This window comes from Aquila chrysaetos, chromosome 2 (genome assembly GCF_900496995.4).
Source record: "Aquila chrysaetos chrysaetos chromosome 2, bAquChr1.4, whole genome shotgun sequence".
Lineage (NCBI taxonomy): Eukaryota > Metazoa > Chordata > Aves > Accipitriformes > Accipitridae > Aquila > Aquila chrysaetos.
The window spans coordinates 39,821,834-39,842,367 of record NC_044005.1 but is presented as its reverse complement, the minus strand read 5'-3'; the positions used below and the strand labels follow the sequence as shown (position 1 = coordinate 39,842,367).

Genomic DNA, 20,534 nt, shown 5'->3' with positions numbered 1-20,534 from the left:
AATTTGCTGAATAAAATTCCTGCTTCTAAAGAAGGAGGAGTTTCTCTTCATTTCTCATTTGCAGGATAACTTTTTTCTGAGAAATTTCAACTAGCCTCCTTAATTTCTGTGTTTTTGTCAATATTAGAGCTGCAGCTTCAAACAGTTAGGAGTATTGGGATGCTCTGTCTCAGTTTCAGCTAGTCGTCTCCCTTTGTGCAGGCAGAGGAGAATGAATACACGAGGAAGTCTGAGGACAGAAGGGCCTGGAAGGGAGAAGAAGCAGCAGTAACTTCACTGCTTGTTTCCCTTTACCTTACACAAATGTGCCTATGCAGACACCACACATTTTAAAAAAAACACTAAAAACTTGATAATGGTGATATTGAGCTGTCTTTGTAAGTTAAATTCTGGCTGTAGTTAATTAAGTAAAAATGCTGCTCCAACCACGTTATCTTGGGTGCCTTATTATTAAATGAAGGGAAAACATAGGAGGAAATAAAACTCTCTTGCTTCTTTACTTGCTGGAGCATTTATTTCCCCTTGTCCATATGGGTATTGCGAGAACATCAAGCATAACAAATAGTGTTTGCATTTAGTTCTGAATACAGTGAGGTCCACGATCACTCTTATCTCTGTGAAAGCAAGCTCCAAAGCCTGCCTGGCTGCCCAAAGAGTTCCCATTTCTGCTTGTGTGATGGATGGGTTCATTGCTCTAATGAAGCGTGGCTGTTGTTGGAGCTCATGGTCACAGGAAAGAGGCAATCCCTCTTTAATGAGGGGCAGTTCTATGGAGGCCTTGAATGCCAAAGCAGAGATGTAGCATTTCATTTTTTTATTTGATGAAGAGGCCCAGTGCAGGGACAGTGCCTTGTTTTACAAGGTGGTTTGTTTTTTTTTTTTTTAATTACAAAGAAGGTGGGAGCTGTATCCTGTACAAGCGTTAACCATTTTAGATATTTTGGCTTACTTCCCAAGTGTAATGAGTCTCGAGGTTGCAAATGCGTGTATTTCTATGGCCAGATCTCTGATCAGATAGGGAAATCAAACCTCTGGCCATGCACAGATGCTGTTAGACTTTCCTGTCTTAGCATCCTTAGGAATTGAGGTCTCACAGGCTGCATACTAACTAGCAGGCAGTGTCTGTAATCAAGGGGAACATTAAGGCCTAGGGAAATTCTTCAGAGTAATTCCCATCAATACAGATAGTAGGTGTGTATTTTAAGTACCTCTGAGGATCAGGAGCTTGTATTGGGGCAGAATGTGAAGGTGGATCTTGTTGTCAACCGGGCAAATTCTATAACATGTGTTCCCTCCTTTTTCTTTTCTAGACTGCTTATAGACATTTGAGGTTGGTTGTAATGAGGGTAAATGAGCTCTTTTCATTCAAATCAAGAAGCAGCAAATGAATAATAACAACTTTTCTTCACTGAACTAGTCATAGTTGGACTAGTGTACCATGGATGCAAAACTAAACACGTTACCAGTCTTCTTACATGTCTAGTTTGTTTAACACTGGTTGTATTTAAAGTCTAAAAATGAGAATGTTTTCTCATGGTAGATTTATTTGATATTTTAATTGATTAGCCTGAAGACTGTGTCTGAATACTGCATATGTGGCTGATGTCTGTTTGAGGAGAACATGTCTGGTTTTAGATTTGTTCTTTGAACAAACTTCTCTGAAAGGTGGCAGGAATCGCCAACATTGTTGGTAGAGAATCTAAACTAAGAAAGAGCTGTATGTTCAGAAAATTGGAAGTTTGACTCATGCTTAGACTTTTGAAACCAGAATATATTGTATACCTATTCACTGAATACAACATTCAGGAGTAAAATATGTAATGTGATCACAGTCTTCTCTTTCTCAGTCTTTCTTGTTTCATTTGTTTAAGGCTTTGTTTAGTTTGACAGTTTCAAACTAAACTGTTACAGATATAAATATCTAAGGTAATGCAAGTGCAGGGCTCCTTACAAATGTACTTCTGTTTTGATTTGAAAAGTTTGGTTGTTGACCTGTCTCTTTTTCAGCCCAATGCTTGTACTGTGTTCATCATCCTGGTATCTGAACAAACAGCACATAACCTCATTTAGAGGAGAGGAGGGTTTGCATGTACTAATATTTAGTTTATTTGAGGTTAAGATTTCTTAAAAAAAAAAATTCTTAAAAGCAAACATATTTGCTGTATTTTTGTTTGTCTTGCAGGTTGATCCAGCTTTGAAAGAAAAATTAAAACAGAACACTGTGACACTGGAATCTGAATATGAGGTAAAATAAATTTGTTGCTTGGGGCTCATAACCTTGGCTACCCTTGATTACCCTGGCCGCTGGTGGGTTGTATTTGTCCCTAACTAAAATTAGATCAGCCATCTGCCTTTCACTCACTGATGTCCAATAAAAACAAGGTTTTATGTAAAGAAAGGTTTTTAAACATGCAGTGCTTTTTTCTGAACACAGCTTTACTTTGATGTCCAGGTGCCAAGTACAGTGGTACAAATAAATTCCACGATTTCTGTGGTTAACCTAGTCTATAAATGTAGAGCTGATGTTGGCCTTAGACGGAATGTGTATATGTGTATGTCAGCACTTCTATTGCATGAGTTTTGATGATCTTTAGACCAAATTACAGAACAATGTGGTTGACGTGCTTTCTGTTATTTCTTGCTTCTGAAACTTATGTGCATCTTTCAAACAACTGCTGTTCCTTTTTCACTATTTCAGAAAATTTTATAGAGAAATATTTCACTCTTTCCTCAACAATGCGTATTCTTCAAACATTACTGAGCTCCAAAATGGCTATTTTGGCCAGTTTAATATCCAGAGTTTCATAAATCTTCAGGCCTACAAAAAGCCATGTTAGGAAAAGTGGAAAGAGCCTCCCTGTATCCAGAAACAAAAGATAAAGCTACTTAAGATAATTTTTATGTTTTAAAATTACTTGTATCACATGTCCAGCTAACACTTTATCTATCTCTGTGGTCTTTATGCTGAACACAGGTTTTCTTTTTCTTCCCATAGCACATTCCTGTCACAAGCCTTTCAAGAGCTTGATTGCACCCATAGCTCTCATACTTAGGTGTCCAAATGGCAGTACATGATCTTGCTAATAAAACCTTATATTACTCTTTTGTGATTTGTCTGAAATAAAAATAAAACTTACCTTTTTTATTTTCACATGCCTGATTTCACAGAACATCTACCTACCTGCTAGGTTTGTGATAGTGTTTTACCATTATTGCAAACAGTTTGGGCTGTCCCTCTTCTACAAAGAACTGTGTTTTATGGTGTAGGGAATAAAAAGATTTGATCCGTGAGTACATATGGAAAGCTCCAATGGAAACTCAAAACATACAAATCCATTAAGTTCTGATTGCCTCTGGGGTTATTGTACCTCTTGCTTTCCTAGAATATACTGTAAAGCTGCTCTGATTCATTTATGTGGAAGAACCACAAGTAGGAAAAAGAACCACATCTCTCTGTTTAACTCACTACCTAACCTCAAAATCAACTGATCTGTATTCAGATATGCCTTGCTTTCTCTCCAGAAGATAAGTAAATAGTTGAAGGATAATATTTAAATGGCTGTAATTGCATTATCTTTATGGATAAATCAATGGTAATAAAATACAACTGGCATAACTACATATTACAAGCCTACTTGGGTAATGAGGCTCCTTCCTGATGGACAGAAATGACAGAAGCAATCTTATTTTTTCCTCCATGTAAACTGCAGAGAGTTCCCAGGCTGAAATTCTTCCAAAGTAGCGTTTGGGTGTTATAGGGAGCAGACTAGTTCAACAAAACAAATGGATTTGCATTTCCACCTAATGAAAATAGATTCAGATTATTGTTTTGAACTCTATTCTCAATATATACTTTACTGTGGGCACCAACTTGCAAGCACGAGGCATATTGATTTCTTACTTCAGTGAAACTTGTGGAACTACCAGCAGTCATGCACATGGTTCGCAGGCTCCACATTGACTGTGTGACAATTTTAGTTAATGTTACCTCTGTATTCTGGTGGACAAAATCTAACCAATCACTGAGTTACAGCTGACATTTAGGAGCATAGCTGTGTGTTCCAGGCTAGGGGGTTTTGGGTAGGTTTTTTTCTCCTTTCTTTATTTTTTTACTTGTCCAAAATACAGCTCTTAAGAGCATCTTCTAATTCTATAGGTCACATCGGAGGATTACACTGGTGGCTGTTACTAAATATGGTATGATAAGAGATCAAGGGCTGTTAAAAAAAAAGTTGCTGTTCTGATATGTAAAGCCTTATTTTACAATATTATTAGCATTATATCTGCAGCTGTTACTGAGGATACCAAGCCAGCTCTTTTGAAGCATGGTTGCCTGATGCATGCAAATGTCCATGGGCCCTCTCTAAGACTTTTAAAAATATCTTATTGTCCTTACAGATATGTACATATTGAACACATACTGAATTCTTCTAGAATGTCATAATTTCTGCTATAAGCATACACCTTTATGGGCATATTGTAAAAGATAAAGACATTTCCAATATTTCAAACATGTTGAAGTCTGTTTGTCTCCATTGCGGTGGTGGTGATGAAAAAAGTTGTAATCGCAGGTTTAATCAATTTACTGTGAGGAAATTAACATAAAGACATTTTCTCACCTTCTAATTTACTAAATTATATCTTCTCAAACTATACAAAATTTACTTTATTTCATATAAGAGTATTTCTGGCCAGGATGGTCTTTTGAGGAAGAAAGAATTTGCATGTGTAATTCGCACTGCATTTCTTATATCTCAGATTTGTTAATGCCATTTATTTGTGCCTTCGGGCATGCCAGAGGAGCAAGCTACCTTTGCATGTGTTCTCCATTGTTTATGCATTCCTCTCACACACTTATGTGTCCTCATATGGCCAATTAGCCCTTGCTGCTCCCCTTTGCCTAATAAATCATGGCTTTGTCCACTAGTGACACTGGTACTAATGTGAATGTAGTTCTGCTGCTGAGCTGGGCCTTGTAGAACATGCTGTAAAAAATGTCAAGTGTTTCACCTGTGACAAAAGCCTAGAGTATTTTATTTCTAAGGACAAAAATATTATTTGAATGAGGGGGGATAAAAAAATGATTAATATGATGAGTTAAAAACATTCTCGTGGATGTTTAACAATCACAGTACATTCCTTTTCATTGGTTTAAATGGAATCTCAAAATATCATTCCTTATTCTAGCACTTGGTTTCTGTACTTCTGTGAAATTAATGGTCTAGTACACGCTAAAATATCTGGCCTCAGTCAGTTATATCAGACCCCAAAATAAAGAATTGTTGTTTAGGGTTTTTCAAGCAAGTAAAAACACCTTTAAGAAGAATTTATTAACTGATTTTTCCATTGTAAAATGTTAAGTTTGAATCAAATATGTGATATCCAATGAGAACCAGTGGCAATTGAAGGCAGAGAAAAAAAACCACAATAAATAAAAAATGTGAAGGATTGCTATGGAAACAGTAAATGAGAAGTATAAAGCAAAGACAACTGATAAAAGACACTAAGGACATCAGAGAGTTGTCTGATAAGTGAGCTGACAAGGATGTGGGTAAGAGGATAGTGTTGCAGCAAACTAAGAATAAAATAATGAGGATGTAAAATCATGAGTAACCATGTTGGAAAAGTAGCAGCATTCAAAAAATACATTTGTATTTCTTTTAGAGAAAAAAGTCCTTTGTATTCAAATCAGAAGAGGCAAGGGATGTACTTCCAAACCTCTTAATAACCAAACAAGAAGTTATTTAATATCTGTTAAGCTCTGATGGTTTATAGCTGAGTTCCAAGAAAATGCTTGGAAGACTTCAATGGCTGCTGAAAATCTCAATCTGGGAATGATGGTTCTCTGGGAATCATCGCTGGGCAGGAAGGTGATCATTTTAAGTGTTCTGTGAGATTTGGGACATATCTGGGCAATACTGGGTACTTTTTTCAGTGATACGGAAGAAATCGTAAAATCATCACTGATGTGCAAGTGATGCTCAAGTGACAAAAGTATTGAAGCAGTAAAAGTATGGCAAGGCAGGGACAGAGAGCTGTTCATATTACCTGGTAAGCTGGGCCCATTAAATGAGCAAAGTACCTTTTAAAGTAGCCAAGGTTATTTGTTTAAAAAACTGGAAATGCAGGCCAGAGTGGACTGCATTATGGAAAGCACATACTCTGGAAAAAATTTAGGAGTCGGTGAATAAATAATTCAGATCGAGCTTCTACTGTGATGCTGTGGCACAAAGAACTAATTCAGTCTTCATGAATATTATCAGGAATGGTAGATGGTAGTAACTGGTGATTTTACTTCTGAGTGTGGCACGGATGAGGCTAGTACTGAAATACTGGATCTGGTGAAATACTTCTGGTGTCCACATTTTGAACAGGGCTTTAAAAATGGTATAGGTTGCAGAACAGGCTGAATATATTTACTTAGGGCTTGAGAAAATGCCTTAAAAGAAACTTAAAGATGTAAATCTTTTTAAAGGTACCAAAAAGAATGTTAGTTATATATAAATACCTTAATAAGAAGAAAGTGCTAGCTATTGAAGATTTTTTTTTTTACTGCAGCAAAGATACTAAAATGAGAAGTAAGGTCTGTTATTAGTAGAGGGGAACATAATTTGAACACAACAGCAAGAAAAATGCATTCTCTGTCTTTCAGAGTATCAAAACTGTAAAACTTTTTAAAGTTTTCCTTTAACTGGTTGCAAGCTATTGGACTCAGCATGGCATAAGTGAGGGAATATGCTGGTCTGCGAATAGTCAGTCTAGAGAATGCTACTTTCTTGACTTAAAGTATATGACTATTGAGCAGTTTTTGTTCCTCATAATTTGATAAATCACCAAAGGTCAACATTAGCTCTGGACAAAAGTTGTGTAACTGTCCTGAGAATTACAGCAAAAGCATTTTAATTGTGGTGTCCTGCTCAGGACAGTTCAAGAAGTAAAAGCAGGTATATGGTGAGGTGGTTTGGGAATATAACCTGTATACTTACTGTCTTAAGAGTAAAAGAAGAATTTGAATAAGCTCTTCTGAAAAAGATTCAAGCCACTTAATGCTCATTTGACTTAACTTTGGGGATTGTAGTGCCAGCAGAATGGATGAAACATTTTTTTCAAGAAGGGATGGTGTAGTAACATAGTAATTTATATGTGGACATGGGGACTACTCAAGAAGGAAGGTAATTCCTGAATGCCAGTAGTTGAAATCTGCAAGTATCTTGTTGCTGCCATTATCAATACCAGAGGATTACCAGTTTTGTTGCTGTTTAAGAATTAACAGATTAATGTATTGAATTGATTTACTTCAGTGTCTGTGAAGATACTAGTGGCTAAATACCTTGAGCTGTTTGAGAGATGACAAAGATGTTGGGGAAAAAAAATCCCTCCTTAGTGACTGTTGTGACACTAAATGAGATTGAGATATTGTTCTTTCCCTCTTCAATCACTCCGTCCCTTCCATGCTCTCTTCTTTGTTGGTGCATTGTCCAGCCTAGCCGTTAGATTCTGATTGTCCTCCAGGTTGTGTTTGGGAAGAATGGACTTTCTTGCATTTTTGTTTATTCACAGGTCTTGAGAGTTTTATTTCACTGTGAGTCTTTTTCACTTAATGTTTTGTAGAGAAGGACAAAGTGGTGTTAGTTTATCACTAATGGAGACTTCCATGGGAAAGGATTTTAGTTAAAATAGTTTGGGCTAGGCATTTTATTCTGAGTGGATGTACAACCCATAGCCAAGCTACAGTTTGCTCCTTTTCTTCTTGACATCTCAAAAGTCTTGTGTGTCAGAGGTCAAAACGTGATCAGAGAAACACAAGAAGGTGGGATTTGGTGATGGGTATGGCGTAGGAAGAATTCTGGTGGAAAAGCATTCTTGCAGGAAGAAAGATAGCCTCCAGAGTATTGCCTTTTACTGGTCTTATTTCTGGAATTCATGTCTATTAAATAGTCCTGTAAATTCTTTCCTGGTCATGTTTATAACATACCTCTTTGCACAGGATTTTCCTTACTTGTGAGCTGTTTTTTTCGTGTGTTGCATTTGCACTTTTCTTACCCCATAAGAAGACACCGATTTCTCATAGATGGTGAACAAAGTGAGGCACTTAACAGTGCAATCAGACAGCAAACATGGTCGGGGCATACAAATGCCGGTTATAAATAATCTCTTCTCCTCACCCTTTCTCCTCTCCAAAATAGAAACCTTTGTACCTGCTTGTGCTCCCTGTATGCTTTTTTTTAATCTGAGAGGAACCAACCAACACTTAACCATGTTAGGGCCAACACTGTGTTGTCTCGGTCACAAAAAAACCAAAACTTTGAGTAGGGAAAGTGGCATCCACACAGCATGGCTGAATTCTTTCATTTATTGTCCTAAGGGATGCTGGTAGTTTCTACCAGGCAGTATTGGGAACATTTTCTTATGCAGCTGACTAGGTAGAAATGTTAAGCACTTCTGTCATACTAATGGGCCCCCAGTGGGGAATTGCTAGATCTTTGGTATGAAATACCTCTGAAGTAACTTTAGTATGGGAATTTAACTACACGGCTGAGGCTGTATACATTCCTCTCATCGACTGCCTCTGAAGAGGATACAGCAAAACAGGTAGCTCTTGTCTCAGCAACCAGGCAAAGTGGCTTTTTGCAAGAATATCCTCCTGTTTGTTTTGCTTAGCTTTTTTTCTTTTTTTTGACCAATTTCATGAACAGTACCTGGAATATTCTGTGACTGCCAGCCTAATTCCAGATGATGCCCACATGGACATCATCAGGCTAAATTTGAAATACTTTAAAAGATTGTCATACAATTCTTGCATGTTCTTTGCTTCTCAAATTATTGTTACCAATCTTTATTTAATGCTCAAACTGTACTGAACAAATGTACTCTGCAGTAGCAAGTTACTGTCAGAGAGTGGGTCACTGTCTGTCCTAAGAGGCTTACTGATCCAACGGAAAAATGAGATGTGAGATGGTGGTGGAGACTGACCATGGAGTTTGCACACTTTTTAACTAAATAATCAAACTTTGAAAACTTGAGTTGAAAAGTTCCCTATTTCAACCCCTGACTTCATCGTACATGTGGTAAGACTTGAGTTTTACCCAAGTATAGCTTGGAGACATCACTGAGAAGTTCAGAGGCTGAGGGAAATGCTGTTGGCAATTCAATGTGTAGTACTCCATCTTGTTCATGGTATCTTCCCAGGAAGTCATTGGAGAGCCAGTGTCCTGCTGTGCCATCTTACAGCTCTAACATGAAAATAAAGAAAGAGTCTTTAAGCACGGTGCAGTTCAAAACCAAAATACCCTCCAACCATAGAAAGACCCCAGACCTTACCTTCTAAAACTTCCTCTTCATTCTTGTAAAAATTTAGATATATGCCTTGATCCTTCTCAGATAGAAGTCTTTCTGATTTGAAGACCTGTTGGTTCTGATAGAATGAAAAGTAGATTTATTCACAAGTTATTTAAGTACTGTACATGCAGCAATATTGCTGAGAAGTAGCTTTAGTGTCACTTGCGATATAGCAGGGGACTAACACTCATATTACTATCCTCATCAAATAGACAGGGGATGTTAGCCACAGAGAAGAAACAGGAGGGGTTTTTTTCTTGTGAGAAATTTGCCCAACAGCGCACATCAAACAGTAGCCATTAGTGTCACTGAAAAACTAGTTATGGCTGAAAGGATTGAAGTTGCTCTGTTAACATTTAGCCAAAACCATAGTTTCTACACAGAGAAAAGCATTCTGTTTCAGCAGATAAATTGACAAGCAAGTTCTGGAAGAAGGATGAGTGGAAAATCAGCAGGAAAGTGTAGATAAGAAACAAAGTCCTAAACTACACTAACTCTGTGTGAATGGTACCTGAACTAACTGAGGTGAGGATAGAGGAGCAGCATGTGAAAGCCAGAAGATTTAACTCACCAATTCAGAAGGGTCAACTACTTAATAAGGTTGACTGCTGATTTGAAGGACCATGGTTACTTTAAGGCAGTTATTTAATGTCCTGGATTTAAGTTTAATTTGACATTATTGTTGTAAACCTTCTCTAGTTGTTTCTTTTCTTAGGCCCACACACTTCTGTTAGTAGTTTCATAGTGGTAACTGATCATTTCTTGTTGTGGTAATCTCTTAGCCCTTCACTGTGATATTCATCACAGCTTTTTCCTCTCACATAAGAAACCTGTAATAGCTTATTTTTCAGATCTCTTCAGAAGGAAAAACACCATATGTGACTCATGGATCTAGTATTTTTTGATCCTTGTACACCTCTTTCTTTTTTGATTAGAGTATCTTTTTATCATTATTAGAAGGACATAGTGTGCCAAATTTTATATACACAAAGTAAAAAATATTTCCACACTTCCAAGTATTCATAGTCCTAGCAAGATGTTTGAAATAAATCTTCTCTGTGGTATCAGGAAGCTTTTGTGGGCTCCAGACAGGGACATGCTGTGGAAATTCATATGCTCTTCCTACCAGCCACAGAACTGTCATTTTTTTGCTTTTACTGCACTCCTGCACTGTAAAAGATCACATAACCCTTCAGCCAAGCTCAGCTTCATATAGCTGAAAAAGATCCTGCAGACATCCCAAAAGGCTGTCCCTGGCTGCTCCTCTTTTAGAGGGTTGTGCTGCAGTAACTAGGACATACCTTTACGAAGTTTAATATGATACAAAGTTGGCAAGATCAAGCACTCAAAGTTGGGAAATTCCTTGGTCCTACTAACTTGTCTAGGTCTCCCAAGCTGTAAATTCAGAGATAAACCTTAATAAGCAGCACTTCTCTTTCTGGGGCACATTAACCATAGCTTGATAAAACTTCCGTATACAAGGGAAATTAAAATGGTCCTAAATGTACGTAATTGCTTAATTAAAAGTGGAATTTGTTGAATTTTGGATGTTTGATCTTGAAGGTACACTATTACACTCATGCTATTCTTTATGTTGGATGGTTCAGAGTTTCATTTTTGCTCCAGAAAAGAAGATAAGCTAAAAGTAAATGACCCATGCATGAGTTCTCTTGACTTTACCCATAGAGCTTGTGAATTCTTTAGACCGAGACGTCCATCTTGGGTGATCTGCAGGTGTAATGCATAAATGGCACTGGGTTATCCTCTGAGATTTAATGTGGTTTTTAAGACATTCTTCATTTTAAGAAGGGATTGTCAGTTAGGAAGTTGTCAGTTAGAAGGAAATCATGGCAAACCCTAATTCCTAGATGAAAGTCTATCTGCCTAATGTTATTTTCTGTTATTTTAAAAATTCAAGGCTGTGTAATCATGTAGTTTTAACTGAGTGCTATAATTGTTTTGTTTACTGAGTAGTTTGTATCACTATAGCATCTTCACACAAAACTATGAGAGCACTCTGTGAACATTAATTAAACTCTGTGACACCTCTGAGATGGAGGCAAGTCCTGTTCTCATTCTTCAGATTGGGAAAATGATGCAGAGACAAATTGGTGGTGTAGTTCCTTGATACACAGCTTTTACAACATAGCCACTAAAAGATGTTTCTGTTCTCTCTTCCCCCAATGATTTCTTCAGCTGTGCCAGTTCAAGTGTTTGCATAGTCTTATGCTTAAATAGGATTCATTCATAAACAGTATGTATTTGTTTTCCTAATCTATTTCATTTTTCTGACTGGGACATGTGGTGGGTTGTCCATCAGGCAGAGGGGAGGCTTCCAGCAGCTTCTCACAGAAGCCACCCCTGTAGACCCATCACTACCAAAACCTTGCCACGCAAACCCAATACAATGGGTTTGCTTACTATAATGATGGGAAATGATTGTCTCTCTGAATTAGAGCAATTTCTTTCTGTGGTGCTCATCACAGAATTTATTGCATCAAGCTGTAAAGTAAACAGGATTTTCTTATCCCTCCTTTCACATGTGGGAAACAGAGACTAAAGCCAAACATTTTTTGCAAGTGACCACATTGAATTAACTCAGCCAGAGCACCAATAGCTCTAAATGAATTTCTGCAGATTTCAGTTTGTTTATTGTGGCATGAAGACTATACTGCAAGAGTAGAATTCAAACTCTTTTTAAAATTTATTGTATTTTAAAGCTGGCAGAGGATTATGGGTTTTACATAATATCAAGTCAGGCATAACCAGCAATTAAGAATTGAAGGTCTCTTTACATCCTTATTGGTACCTTTGCATGAGGCAAGCTGTTCAACAAAAGTCCTAAAAGTCAAGTGTGTGGCAAACAGTTGAATTTTTTTTTTTTTTTTTTTTTTGTTCGCTGTGCCTGTCTGCATAGCTGCATTTTTTTTCTTGAATTTACAGCTTCTGTCAGTCCCGTACTTTTAAGAGGCAGTTTAGCTGATTTAGGAAGTGAATCAGTAGATTTAATGGACTACGCTGATCTTACTTTAAGCAGCTAATTTTCAATATCCTTTGGGCTATTTGAGACAAGCAGAAGAAGTGGTGCTGGTCTGATCTGATTACATTTCATTGTAGTCTGCAATGACTGACTATTTAGTACATTTGAATTGGGAGAAAAAGCTTCTTGGTTTTTAGACTGCCAGTTCATATGGATTTCAATTTAGTAAAAGCTGGAAGTAGTTTACCATCTTTATGTGATGTCTCCATGAAGTTAGGTGGGCAGAGTCCAGGTGGCTAAAAAGAAAAAAAGAAATAAAATAAGAAATTAAAAGACCCAGCCAGTTAGAATGAAAGGAGTTCATCTGAGAGGAGAACTAGCTGCTTGCCTGAATTCTCACTGTACAGCTCAGGCAATCTGAAGGAGCTGTGTAACTTTGCAGCTTGTGCTGCACCTAATCGATAGAAGGACTGTCAGTTTGGTCTTATTCTCAGCACTAAGTTAATTTTAAAAGTAGCTACATACATGTCTTTGGCCTACATCTAATGTAGCCATTTATTCTGAGGTTATACCATTGTAAGAATTTTCATTTCAGTGACCAAGCAAAAAGGTTAGGTTTTGTTTAGTTGTATGTGTTGTAGTGTCGTGTTTTAATCCTGGCCGGCAACTAAGTCCCACACAGCTGCTCGCTCACTCCCCGGCTCCGGTGGGATGGGGGAGAGAATCAGAAGGGTAAAAGTGAGAAAACTGGTGGGTTGGGATAAAGACAGTTTAACAGGTAAAGCAAAAGCCGTGCACAGAAGCAAAGCAAAACAAGGAATTCATTCACCGCTTCCCGTTGGCAGGCAGGTGTTCAGCCATCTCCAGGAAAGCAGGGCTCCATCACATAACGTTTCCTTGGGAACCATTCCTTGGGAGCTGTAACTCTGAACATCCCCCGCTTCTTCCTTCTCCCAGCTTTATATGCTGAGCATGATGTCATATGGTCTGGAATATGCCTTTGGTCAGCTGGGGTCAGCTGTGTCACCTCCCAGTTTCTTGTGCACCCCCAGCCCACTTGCTGGTGGGGTAAGGTGAGCAGCAGAAAAGGCTTTGCCTCTGTGTAAGCACTGCTCAGCAATAATGAAAACATCCCTGTGTTATAAACGCTGTTTTCAGCACAAATCCAAAACATAGCTCCGTACTAGCTACTATGAATAAAACCAACTCTATCCCAGTCAAAAACAGCAGAGGCAGATACATGTGAAAATAGCTATACAGTAGGAAAGCACTTCAGAACAGATTTTCAGGTCCACTTTTACCTGTGATACTCTTATGCTTATCCACATGCAACAAGAGTCCTCTATTCTTTCAAAACTTGATAGCATCAGTTTAGAAAATTGGGTTGTCTAATCATGCTGCCTTCTGATGACTGAACAGACACTTGTCCTGTAAACTACGAATTTTTGCAGACACTGTCATGTGCCAGTAAGGAACATGCTTTCTTCTTGAATTGCAGCAAGGTATCAAACACAGTCTTTAGACATGACACAAAATGTTAGTGGTCTCTATAAATATATAATGAGAATAGAAAATGTAAAAAAAGTCTCTCTATGTATTCATTAGAATCTTTAATTCTTTATATTTTAATTGACAAAAATTAACTCTGTCAATAGATCTCCTTTATAGTTTGAAGCAATGCCATTCACTGTACATAACTCTTGGTTGTTTTATTCTATCAGTATATCACAGTGTGTTTTCCAGGTACCTTTATGCTTTCCGTTGGAAACTGCCAAAATACTTTCTTGTACGGGTTTGTTTAGATTGTATAGTTTTGAAATATTTCCTGTTTTGGACAAACCTCCTCTCTGAAAAGCCTTTGAAGTTTCAGGGGCAGATTAATATGAACTTAGTATGCATGCCTGTCTTGATAGACTTCTTTATGTAGCCTATCTTTAGATACTACAAGTTTTGTTGTATATATTTTAAATGTTGATTCTTGTTCAGACTTTGGGGGCTGAGTACCTTTGGGAATAATTTAGATCCTCACAGCTGTGTGGTACCTTTGTGTTTAATAAAATCAGCATGCTTCCCTTCTGTTAAAGCACAAGGTTATTTTCAGTGTAGTTTCCTTGAAGCTTCCATTAGAATTAGATGTTAAATTCTGAATTTGCAATCAGAGTGGATAGTCGCTGCTGCGTGGGATGATGGGTACCTTCCCTCCTTCTCCCTCCTTCCATGTCAGCTTGGATCCCTTCTGGTTGAAATGAAGTACCAGCTAATCGTAAGATATATAAAGTAGTAAAGAGAATTCTTCAGAAAGACCTATGCCAACTCCACTGTATAAAAAATTCAGTTGCTCCTACCTTGTGAAAGTCTGCTGTGTTTGTGCGTGCATTCTCATATATCTTCTGTTGAATGTTGCCTAATTTCTTTTGATATCTGACTAACCTCATTGCAATTTCCTCAATTGTAGAAACGGCAAAAAACTTTTACATAACGTGAACTAATAGCAGCTGGTCTGTTCTGTTCTAGCTGTTAAATTATTCTGCAACTATTATTCAAGTCCCTCAGTATTTGCCATTTATTTGGATGATTGAAGGCAGGCAAATTAGACCACAGGCTCAGGGCAGGGTTAAGTATTTTCTGGTGTATTTTTACAGCATTTGCTGGGGTGAGACCCTGATCACAAATCAGAGGTTTAAATCCCACTGCAGTACGTATCATTAATGGTATACAGTATTGCCCTTTTCAGTAGCGTGTAGAATAGCCCTGTTTCTGGCAGTGGTGCAGACCCCCTCCTCAGTCTCCTGTTGGCAGAGCCCTGTCATGTCTGATGTACCGTTCCAGACTGCAGGCCGGTATGTGAGACTTGACATCTGTGTCTGCTGGGAAGGGACTTCTGTGTCTGCCAGTAGGACTGTGAAGGTGCAGTATATGTTTGTCGTCTTCAACTGCAGCACTTGGTAGGTGACATCAGGAGGGCACCTGTTCTTCATTTTTGTGCTCCTCTAAGGCTAGATAAATCCTGCAGTCATTGGTACTTCTGAGTGGGGATGATAGGAATAGACAAGGAGGTAATTAGATAGTTTTTAAGTATCTCTCAGTTCGGCCAGTTAGCATATCTCATGGATGACTTAGTGAGAGACCTATCTGTGATGGTTGGCTGCCACGAGAAACTAGGCAGCAGAAAGCATCGCATACCTCTCTCAAGTTAAAACCACATGGATTGAAGGGGATTGCACTGTTACTGTCTCTCTTTGTGCTACATAATTTATCTTTTCTCGTATGCTTTATATCTGTGCTGACAGGATACTTCAGGTCACTAATTACTAATCTTCTGTTTGAGCTATACCAATGCTTATCACTCCTACTACTTCAGTACTTGGCAGACTTGCAGCTGGAGAACAGATCTGGAAAACTAGGTGAGAGAAGAAAGAAAAAGTGAATACAAGATATCTTCAGTCGTGTTCAGATGCTATAGTGCTTCCTGTCCTACATGCTATTTATCTGTTGATAAGTAATGCCCACCCTAGTCATTTATGTAGCTATATGGATAACTCCCACATTTTTTTTTCCTTGTTGTTGAACTTCTCTTGCAGGGTAGATGAAAGTTCATCAACCCAATAGTGATGCTGAGTTTCTTGTGCAAAAAGAAAACAATTTAGAATAATACGTACTTAAATCATGGGGCTGTAAAGGTGACACTGTTATTTTTGCTGTTTATCTGCAGAAGCTGGAAAAGTCTGACTTGGATAACTGGGAGAACATCAGAGGACCCCGTCTGTGGGAAGATTCTAGGACTGTTCAGAAGCAACGGCGGGAGGCTGTCCGTCTCAAGACAGCGACTCAAGAGAGTGACTGAGCAAGCCTACTTTGGTGCCTCTGCAAAAAAAAAAAAAGTCTCAGTCTGAACTGTCGTATTTTTTAAACCAGTATCAGGAACAGACACGGGAGGGGGGGATTGCACTGAACAATTCATGCTGGTGTATATATAAGTAACAGTGAGATCAATCCAAAAGGCACTGTATTATATGAAACTCTTTGTTTGCATCCATTTGCACAGAGTTCCACAGGCTGCATATATCAATTCTCAATTAAAAAAATAGCTGATTATTCTACTGAGAATATCCTGTTGTTTTTCAATCCCTATCATTCAAAACTGAGATGCTTCAGCAAGGAATAACATTGCAGGAGTCACTTGTCAGTACTAGAAGTTGTCATCCTAATGAGAACAACAGTGCTGTCATCTAGATGTGCGTGACCAGATAAATGCTGCTTCAGGGAGCCCCTGCATGACTTCAGGCTCTTAAGCTTGGAAGGGACTCCACAGGCATATGAACTGTTCGGAACAGTGAGTCCATTTTTGGCTATATAATATTCTTGTGTTTCATTTCCAGGAAGTTGGCTGTCCAGAGGCATATACAGAGTGTCAGCTGGTAATTGGTCAAATAACATTTGTTTAGCTGTGGTTAGATTTTTGTTTATTGATACCTTCGTGCAGGCAGGACCCTTGCACTGGAACTTCTCAGTTTAAGTTGAAAGAATTCTCCTCACTAAAAGCTGTGCTGGTTTTCTGTGAGCCAGTATTGTAACAGAATCTTGAACCACTATATAGTGGCAAAGCTCATCTTACATATATTATTACCTGTATATTTGTGCACATGCACAGATTTTTTTTAATCTTTTGATGAATTCTTCTGAAATGCTTGTCTTTTTATAGTTGTTTTTGCTGAATGTTTGCTGTTAGAGGAAACCATGCTAACATTCAGGACCCTTCTGCTGAGACAGTTCAATGAAGAAGCATCTGGTCAATTTTTCAAATGAAATGAAGCTTTTGATAAAGTGTAACAACAGACTTGTAAAACTCCTCTTCAGAGGAATGGAGTGGTAGAGCACAGATTAACAGTAGATTCGAGTTTCAAAGCATTCAGTGACACCTATATGTAAATCCTTTTGGAACCGGCTTTGGAAGAGGTGTGGTCTCCTTCCTCTCTGCAAGATGTATCAAATGCAATCTAACCCTTTATTTAGGGTAGCCTCCTTGTCCTCATGTAAATCTTCCCTCAGCACTTAATTTTCTTCAGCCTCTCAGTGATGAGGTACAGTCTGTCTCTCAGGAAGAAGAATCAACACTGATTTTTAGAGAGTTGTAAATCAATTCATAAAGCATTACATGAAATATCTTAGCCATGTTTTGTGTATGTTTTCTTCTGATAGAGTTGTGAAGACGATCAGAAACTGTTGCAGATTATCTGGAACAAAGTTGGAGCCATGTGTTTGTGTATTTCCCTGTTCAATATCGTATATATCTTTGGTTCTAAATAAATGTACTAACAAATTCAACCAACCAGGAGAGGAATAAGAGGAGCAATACAAGAGTGAGATAATCATAAATGCTATAGGGAAACAACTGAAAAATAGAATATGGAAGCATTAAGCTGTGCTAGACCTAGACAAGAAGGAAACTGGTTTAATTGTTTTGTCATTAGTTTTACCTAAGACATAAAGCAATGTTCTTAGGCAAGTAAGATATAAAATAGGACAGATAAGGAGTAATTAAAACTGCATACCTTGCTAAGCATTTTTTCAGCTCTTAAAATCAAATTCTTGTTCAGTTCCACTGACAGCAGCAAGATTGCTTGCTCAAAGGACATCAATGCATTGACTACACTGACAGAGTAGTCTCTGAGTTAAGGCTCCTGCAGCATCATTGCTACTGTTAGGGTACTAGCTGGACTACTGGAAATGTTTCTTTACGTTCTGTGGGATAGATGCATCTTCTATGGACACTGCAAGTTCACTATGACCTTCCCAGAGGACACGTATCTTCCTTTGCTGAGCCTTGATTGAAGGAGAGGGGAAGTTGCCATTGCTTTGCATATGGAGAAGCACGATCAGCTCCCAGTCTTGCAACATTGGCTCACAACATGGACCAAAACTAGCCCTGAAATAAACACATGGCATTCTAGGAACATGTGTAGGAAAAGCTACCCCTTCCCCAGGGGGAGAAGCAAAGATATTTCTCTTTCATGAAGCCCTTAGGCTTATCAGGTTTCTTGATGAACAAAACACTCACTGAAATATCCTGTGTATGTTTAGTAATTTGATATCCCACAAAACTATTTTGGAACGGTCATCTTATTTCAGCAGGTCTGGAATGTGGTTGTAAATAATTACTTCTATGGAGAACACTTTTTATGTCATAACTTAGGACCCAGTTTTAGGTGGTTGCTTGCTGGTTGTGGGGTCCCCCCACTGCTCCCTTTTTTTATAGGCGCTAAATTTCCTGTAGTTTCTGAGGGCATATTTGTAACTGCCTTTGAAGTGGCATCTCTGGAAAGTGAAGGATTTATCTTGGCATCTCTGAGAAACACTGACATGCAGTTGGAAAACTTTGCAACTTGTCCTTCTCTTCAACTTCCCTTTTAAGAGACAGCCCATATCTATTGACAGTCCACTAAAAAAACCACCCACCTCTTGTTTTTTAATGCTGTTCACTCATCTATGAATTAAAAAAAAAAAAAAAAAAAGAAAAAAAAAAAGAAAAACTTTTGGCAGGTACAGAAACTGTACTTTTCATAAAACGGGGAGAGCTATTTCAGCAATTTCTCTTTATTGCCATGCACTTGGACAATGGCTTCATGTTTTATGCTGTGCTTTTCTTGGCCATTGAAATGGAAATAATACTTATGAAAGGCGTGTTGAGAGTCAATTAAAGTCTCTTAAGTTGTCATGCATCCTAAAGTAGAAGGCACTCCAGAAATGTGGAGAATTATAGTTCACACCACTAGCAAGAGAGGCAGACTTCAATTGGTTCAGGACTCGTGCTTAGTTTGGCTGCTTATTTGACCTATCCTTTTGAAAGCCATGTTACAGCACTTCTGGTTATCTCTAAGGCACCTGGGAACAACCTTGTTGAATTCCTGAACTGTTATTCTAAACATCTGTAGCTGGGAGAGTCAGTGGTAATTAAATGCAATTGTCAGTCTGAGACACTGATTGATGTTTTTGCATCCTCTTTGGTAACTGGCATATACTTGTCTGAGGGGAATGAAAACAAGGCTTTAGTGAGAGGTGTGAAGTATTAAAGGGGTAAAAGAGAGGACTGAAGAAGACAGATCTTCTAGTCAGTGTTGCTGAAATTAGAAATAAAGAAGGAAGTCTGGCTAAGTGTCTGTGTGTATGTGGACTGAAAAATTAGTTTCAAAATCCCTGTTTTGACAAGAAAGGAGAAAGGGTTTATCGCTCAAAGAAACTGTGGCAAGGTTGGTCTCTGGGATCTTCCATAACAAGAACAGCAGTAGGGCATAGAAGTGGAGGGGATCTGGGGCACCTGTCTCCAGGGATAGGGAGAGCTCATTGTAGCACCAGTGGGTATCCAGCTGGATGTTTCCTAGCGGCAGCTATCTGCAGCCCAAAATGCTAACCGGATATTTGTATGAGATCAGCCCTGTGGATCCTGCTTATTGAGTGTGTTTCTCCTATGGCACTTCAAATTTGCAGACTCATGGATGACCCAAAAGAGAAAACGTTCTTAGTTCAGCTGTAACACAGATGAAGGAGAGGTTTAGCAAAAGCTATAGATACTGTGATCCAAAAAAGGTTTCAAAACCTGCTCGATAGCATAGCAGTTGAGTTTCAAAGCTCCTAAATACATCTGGATGAGCAGCTGGGTGTTAAAAACATTTAGAATCAAGATGCAGAGAACAGTCTTGCCAATAGTGATCCTCCAAGGTCTTGAAAATGGCTCCAGCTACCCAAAAAAGGTAGGTTATGGCATAGTAAGAGGTCAGTGATGGGAGTTTTTGACCAGAACATAGAATGCAGAAACTTCTGAAAAGCTACTTAAACATAGCCCATCATCAGCTGGGCACCATTTCTAAAAAGCAGAGAAAACCATTTCTTCACAGAGAAGCAGCAACTTGGAGTGATTTAAAGGTCACTGTTCACTGGATGTTTTACATGGACACTTTTTGTTTAACTGTATGTGCATGTGTATAGGTGAAACTTAAAACGGTAGGTTTCACCTTCTGAAATAACTACATAGACCCTTGTACTTCTTGATGATCTTGCGTTTGCTCTGAGTTGCTATGTTTGAATTTCCAGCACAAGTCCAGAGCAAGTTTCATTTTTATAACTTGTATTTTCCAGAGGCTTTTCTTTCTGCAAGAAATGGGAAAGCCTAATATTATCCTTTGCTACTAACTACCTTATGTCCACTGGAAAAAAAAAA

The 20,534-nt window shown here is 38.4% G+C and overlaps 1 protein-coding gene across 1 annotated transcript in view; it reads left to right on the top strand.

Annotated features, from left to right (window-relative positions):
* The window catches only part of LOC115353579 (cytochrome c oxidase assembly protein COX16 homolog, mitochondrial), a 50,300-nt gene extending 33,881 nt beyond the window's left edge, over nt 1–16,419 (top strand). The window contains exons 3-4 of the mRNA XM_030043203.1: nt 2,183–2,245; nt 16,032–16,419. Of these exons, the coding sequence (XP_029899063.1) occupies nt 2,183–2,245; nt 16,032–16,163 (195 nt within the window). The 3' untranslated portion in view covers nt 16,164–16,419. The remainder of the gene's footprint in view (nt 1–2,182; nt 2,246–16,031) is intronic.
* The last annotated feature ends 4,115 nt before the right edge of the window (nt 16,420–20,534 follow it).